Raw genomic sequence first — 6,893 nt, 5'->3', positions numbered from 1 at the left:
GATCTCTCACATCTGTTACAGTAGTCTAAACTGCTAGTCAATTTGACGCCCTTATGTGCTTAAAAAATTATATTAAATTTAAGTAGAGTTTCAGGTTGATTGCAACATTAAAAGATTGCTGATAGGTTAACCAATATGACTTTATTTTATTAAGTAACTCCCAAAATTATCTTTTTTAGTACATCCTGTAAAAAAAATTATTGACTAGCAAGATAAGTTGCTCATTATCAATCTCTCTTGACTTTTGACTGCAGATAAAATAAGTACCCTACCACTAATTCAGCTCATTCATTTTATTGAAGCCAGTTTCTAAGAATGCTGTTATTATACGTTGTTGTGTTTGTTTTATCTACTTTTGATGTCAAAGCATTGGAATATCCGGTAGTGCAAGTGGACCAAGGTGCTTTACAAGGAGTGGAGGACCAAACAACATTGGGGAAGAAGATTTACAAGTTTGTTGGAGTGCCTTATGCCAAACCACCTGTGGGCAAGAACAGGTTCGAGGAGCCCAAGCCAGCTGAGAAATGGCAAGGTATTTACCCAGCCACTCAACACAGTTCTGTTTGTTTGCAGCATATGTTGAACTATGACAGCCCAGATTTGATAACGGGAGAAGAAGACTGCCTGTATTTGAACATTTACACCCCGGCACTATCCAACTCGTCAAATCTTCCAGTTGTGGTTTATTTCCACGGGGGAGCGTTTATGTTCGGAACTGGGCACATTTTCACTCCTCATTTTATCCTGGACAGATTCGACTTTGTGTACGTATCAGTCAACTATCGACTCGGCCCTTTTGGGTTTTTGAGCACCGAAGATGAAATTGTACCTGGGAATAATGGACTCAAAGATCAAGTGTTGGCTTTGAAATGGCTGAATCAAAATATTGCTGCGTTCGGAGGTAACAAAGACGATGTTACTCTCTCAGGGTTGTCTGCTGGCGGAGCCAGTGTGCATCTGCATTACCTCTCCCCTCAGACTGCAGGATTGTTCCAGAGAGGAATCTCCATGAGCGGATGTGCCTTGAATCCTTGGGTGTTGGCTGAAAAGTCGGCAGAGAAGGCAAAACAACTTGCGTCTTCTGTTGGGTGTCCAATTGACACTTCTGAACAAATGATCAATTGTTTGAAGAGAAAACCTGGACGGAATATACTTGAACAGTTAAAGTCCTTGTTCTGGCCTTGGGAAACACTCCCTTTCTCTCCTTTTGGAGTTGTAGTAGAGACTTCTGGGAAGAATCCATACTTGTCCGAACACCCTTTGAAACTTATCTCAGAAGGAAAGGTGGCAGATCTTCCTTGGCTGACCAGTGTTACAAAGGATGAAGGCCTTTATCCTGCTGCTATGTTTATCGATCGGGAAGAACTTCTCAGTGAATTAAATGATAACTGGAACCAGATAGTACCCCACATCTTGGACTATAACTTCACTATTCCATCGGATGATATGAACAGTGTAAGTGAGAAAATTAGACAGTTTTATTTTAAAGGGGATCATGTTTCGATTCAAAATCGAAACAAACTTATCACCCTGATAGGTGATAGGTTGTTTAAGGTAGATATGGAAAGAGCATCACGGTTACAAGCAAAAGAAAATCAGTCACCTGTGTACTTTTATGAATTCGCATATCAGGGTAAATACAGTTTCTCCATGTATTTCACCAAGTTTAATGAAACCTATGGAGTAAGCCATTGTGATGATTTGCTATACATTCTTAATTTTCCAATGTTGACACCTTTGGAGGTGCTGGAAGATAAGGAGGTAATGCTGAAAATGACAGAAATCTGGGCCACCTTTATTCAATCCGGAAAACCTTCTGTAGGAAAAGATGTTGTATGGGAACCAGTTTTAGGAAATTCTGAGAACTTCAAATATTTGTTGATTAACTCTAGTAAGGACATAAGAAGACAGTCTGCTTCAGAGTTCGGCAACAGAGGATTTTGGGATATGATAAAATTTGATGAACTTGAACATTCAGCTGAAATAATGAGGTTGAAGGTTAATTGTAGTGTAAGTAATTATTTATAAGTACAATATTATACATCTTCACTTCATAAACATGACTACCCACAATGCAGAGCATATTTTAAGGGATTTCCACTGGGCAACAGCGGTGCCCGACTAAGCAATGTCTAATCAACCAAAATATGTGCCTATTTGAAGTAAAAGTAAGAACTTAGCATTCAATTTTTAATTACTCCTAAACACCCCCTGAACAAGAAATGCTCAATTATGCACTGATTTACAACTATTAGCTACATTTCATTCCCAGGTATTTAGATTATACCTTTTACAAATGAATTTCATCAATACTGTACACTAAATATTAAAAAAAGTTGTAAATGTTTTAACTAAATTTTTCCTTATTCTAACAACGTTTTATGTTAACTAAAGTCTGTCGTCGTTAATTAACACAGGTCATGTGTGTAGGCTTAAGTTATATTACTTTACTAAAAATTAAAAATGGTAAAATGTAGGAACAGAATTCTTTTGGCATTTGGCATAAATTCTGATACATTTAAAATGTGAATCATGAAAAAAATATGCCGGCACCATCCAGCCACTGGGCGACAAAATCTTAGCACTTTGTTGCCCAGTTAACATGTTATTTTATGCCCTGCCATAATGTTCTTACAATTATGCAACACTAGTTTAATCACAGTTTTTTCTAACTCTTATTGTATATTGTTTTTGTTATTAGTACTTGTGATTCTTAAAAAGGCTGACAGATTTAAGTCCCTGTGCTTCATGCCTCTAAAGTTTGTAACCAGCAAGTTGGAAGGTAGAAGATGGTGAGTAGCTATTTATTTTACTAAACATTTTGTACATTTGTTATGTTAAACTTGTTGAAGAAAGCTTAGCTAGTCAGTTTTTAATGTCAGCTCATACCATCTTATTTATAGGGTATTATCTAGGAATAATTAACTAACTATAGTTTGTTATGAAAACAAGTCTCTTTATCGCATTTTAAAATATTATGTAATTGTCGTTGTCAATTGTTCTTATTTACCTATTATATTAAATTACAATATTTTAATAAAAAAGAGTTTTACCAAAATGTTGTTCTAATTCTTCTGTTTACCTAATCTATATATTTAATACGCTAGGCATATTTTTGTCATAATTGTTTTGGAGTGGTAGTGCTACCGATCACCATGTTCACGGTGTCGTTAGACATGTTCAAGGTCTTAGCATGTAGTTTTGCCATCAAACAAAAAAAAACTTTGGAATTCCATCAGGGCTTTGCCCCAGTGGCCTTCAAAGTTCCCATGTTATTCTTAGGGAGAAAATGTTTGTTTATTTTTGAACAGATGAATACTTTGAAATTGACACTAATATTTGAAACAGATGGTTAAACTAAAATTTTTCACAAAATCAAAACATAACCAAAAAAACGTTAGACATAATGGAGACTATAAGACTTTGACCAGGACGGCAAATAGGAAGAGGCCGAAGAACTTTAACTGGTAGACGCGAACAAAATACAAATATGAATAATTTTCCCCAAAATTTCATGCCCAGACCTTTAAAATGAGACCTCCCCCAGCTTTCTACGACCTCCCGTTCGCTCACAATTTCATTGTACAATTTTGGGCTTACGGAATTAGATATATAGATACTATTGTGTGGGTTTAAGTGTGCTCTCCAACAGTCGCCTGAAGATTTCACATTCAATTTATGACTGTTTGATAATCGCTGCATATGCTGTTGATTTTGAAAGACAAGGAGGAGGGTAGGACTAATTTGGAAACAGAAGAGAGGAGATATTTGATGAGTGGCAAATGCGTTGGGAGCACAGTGTTTTATGTTAACGTTTTAAGGGAAAACGTTTGTATACCTAACATCAGAAAGAGACTGGAACAAGATTGGGAGATGAGCCATTATAACGCAGTATGTCACAGGACATTGAAAATTTCAAGGCCATTTTGTGAAGATTTCACATGGTGGAAGAGGAAGTATGTAGATATGGAGAAATAAAAAACACAGTCACGTATTTATAAATTGCTCACTTCAGGAGACAAATAGGAGAGAACAGGAATAAGTCACGGATTAGATAGGCCTAGAGATGAGAAAATAAAACATGATGAGTGACAAGGAAGCAATTGAGACGTTTAGAAAAGTAGCTAGGAAAATAGGAAAAGACAAGGGAAAAAGGGATGAAAACTTGCCCATGAAGGGGAGAGGAAAGGTTAGAGCGAATCTCAATGATCCATATCGCTCAGGGCGGTATGGGGAAGGGAGTCGTGCTGGCTTTTGGACACATATTGTGTCTGGAAACCCAATGCAGCTATGAGTAAGGCTATTTGCAGAAAACGCTAATTACAATAAATGTTTATTATATCGATATATTATGTACATCTTAAGTATTTCCATAATCTTTGAGTCGAATATTGTACGCACCGCGATGTACGCAGACGCACTGAATTTAATGAAATGTGTAATGTAATGAAATTGGTTTTATGGAGCTGAAATATAAGACTGCACATGGAGTAAAACACTGTTTATTGAAAATATGATGAAATTGCTAAAACTGTATAAATGATAATGAATAAATGAAAATATGTAACATGAAACTTGAAATGTAAACTTGATAGTGATGTGTAAAATGAATGCAATTGCAATGCTTGAGAAATTACTACCGACGCGACCGAACGTTGGTGCCTTACTGACGACCTGTGCCACTCACACCCCCGAAGCCCAGGGGTGGGGACGACACTTGCCGTTTTGGCGCGAACATTCCGCCCGCCTTGAAAGGATCCCTTTCAAAAACGTTACATGAAATGAACTAACAAATTGTTATAATACTAAACTACGAAAAACAAACATATTTATACAAGTACATGTTAACAATAATGAGAATGTAAATTACCCTATATAATAAATATGATATGAATGATATAAATCTTGTTTCAATGGAACTTGTAAAATGCATTATGAAACAAATTGAACACGCTAATTTAAGACAATAATGAAAATGAAATGATCAAACGTAAAAATAATAAAATTGCAATCAACCCTTGAATGTTAAATCTAATATATACACGCATTATATGAAATATGAAGAAAAAATATAAAAGATTAAATATACAATGACATATAAATGATAATATAAATTTGACTAGTACGTTAAAATAAAAATATTAATGAATCAAATGAATAATAGATATATAATGAGTTAAATGAGTTTTTACATGACATTTACTAACACAATGAAATATGCAATTTGCAAATTGAAACATAATTGCATGAAATTTATTATTTACATCTTACTTTAAATTGATAAAAAGTAACGAGTTTATGCAAGTAATAAGATGAATTATGATTAAAATAACGAATAATCTTGAAATATATACAGAATTAATTATTTGAATTTACGTACAGACACTGAGCACTCACTGCACATAGAGCACTGATCACTCACTGATTGGTAGCACTCAGAGACGTTTGACTTCAGCAGCCAGGAGTTGCTGCTCTTCTCGGTAGCCACTCGTATGCGACCATCGGCGTCTAGGTGTGACTCGGACTGATGTGATGTGTGGGTCTGGACGTGAATCCCCTGTAATGAAATGACCGGGTGTCAGGGGTGGAAGGTGGTTTGGAACAAATTTCAAAGGATACAGAGGACGGGGGTTATGGCATGCCTCTAATGAATTTGATTTGTCGGATTGCATACGATTGTGATTAGGTCTGATTTTGAGATGTTCCACTTGTGTTTGGCTTGACATCACGCCTTTAGCTGAGTTTTGCCATTGTCTTGAAAATATCTGTGGTCGATGAGACTGCTGATATTGGTATTGCTGCTGCTGAGACGGTTGTGAATGTTGCCTTGTCCGTTGATAGTGTGGAGTCTGCTGACGATGTTGCTTCTGATGAAGTACAGGTGATTGCTGTTGGTCGTGTGCGTTCTTGTTGACGGTAGCATGACATGAAACTGCGACCTTGCTTGTAGGAGTCTTGCCTCCGAATACCCATCCTAATTTAGTATTCTGTAGCGTGGGCATATTGTCTAGTTCAATTCTTCCATTTTCTAGAAGGTTGAAGAAATGTTCCTGACCTAACAAAACATCAATTTTGCCAGGTGTTTGGAATGTTGGATCAGCCAAGGTGATGTTTGTTGGCAGCGGCCATGATGAAGTTTCGATAGGAGATGACGGAATAAGACCCGTTATCTTAGGCAAAACTAAAAATTGAGAGTTAATGGCATGATTATTTGCGAATGAACTTACAGTTGCGTTAACCGTCGATGATACATGAGTATGACCTGTGTGTATGCCCGTGACAATAAGCGAGGATTTCTCCTTCTTTAACTGTAAAGTCTGACAAAGTTCTTCGTTGATAAAGTTTGACTGGCTGCCACTGTCAAGAAGTGCTCTACATGTCAACTGGGTGCCATGAGGGCTGATGATTTTGATCAGGGCTGTCGACAGCAAAACCTCCGAGTTGTTATCTGTGGATGGTGTTGTACAGGTGCCTAGAGACTTGGTGAAGTGTGTCTTAAGTTCTACCGTAGGACATGTGCTGTTAGATTGTAGGTCTTCTACATGTAGCAAAGTATTATGCTTGTAACCACACTTCTTACACCCTGAAGATCTGCATTGTTCAACACGGTGGCCCTGATTCAAACAATTGTGACAGATTCTTGAATTCGACAATAACTTGAGTTTGTCATCATGTGAAGAGTTTATTAGATCATTACAATGGTATATTGCATGATTACCGTTGCAAAGTTTGCAATTTTGCGTCTGAAATTCTTGATACTTGGGTTTGAAAGATTGGTTTTGCCAGTTGGAGTGATTCGAATGTTTCTGTGGTATGGGTGATTTATTAAAAGAGATGTTCTCGAGGATTTTACACCTTTTCTCTAGAAAGTCGGTCAACTGCTTCAGTGTTGG

At 36.8% G+C, this 6,893-nt stretch overlaps 1 protein-coding gene across 1 annotated transcript; it reads left to right on the top strand.

Moving 5' to 3' along the window:
* Positions 1 to 315: 315 nt before the first annotated feature.
* Positions 316 to 2,220, top strand: LOC128982379 (venom carboxylesterase-6-like). Its single transcript, XM_054401337.1, has one exon. The coding sequence runs from the start codon at positions 316 to 318 to the stop codon at positions 2,026 to 2,028; it is 1,713 nt and encodes a 570-aa protein (XP_054257312.1). The 3' UTR covers positions 2,029 to 2,220.
* Positions 2,221 to 6,893: the final 4,673 nt, after the last annotated feature.

The sequence above is a fragment of the Macrosteles quadrilineatus genome, unplaced genomic scaffold (genome assembly GCF_028750875.1).
Source record: "Macrosteles quadrilineatus isolate MER2022 unplaced genomic scaffold, UCM_ALF_1.0 Scaffold_230__1_contigs__length_151601, whole genome shotgun sequence".
Taxonomy (NCBI): Eukaryota; Metazoa; Arthropoda; class Insecta; order Hemiptera; family Cicadellidae; genus Macrosteles; species Macrosteles quadrilineatus.
Note: the sequence above shows the minus strand (reverse complement) of the source record. Positions and strands in the feature narration are given on the sequence as shown.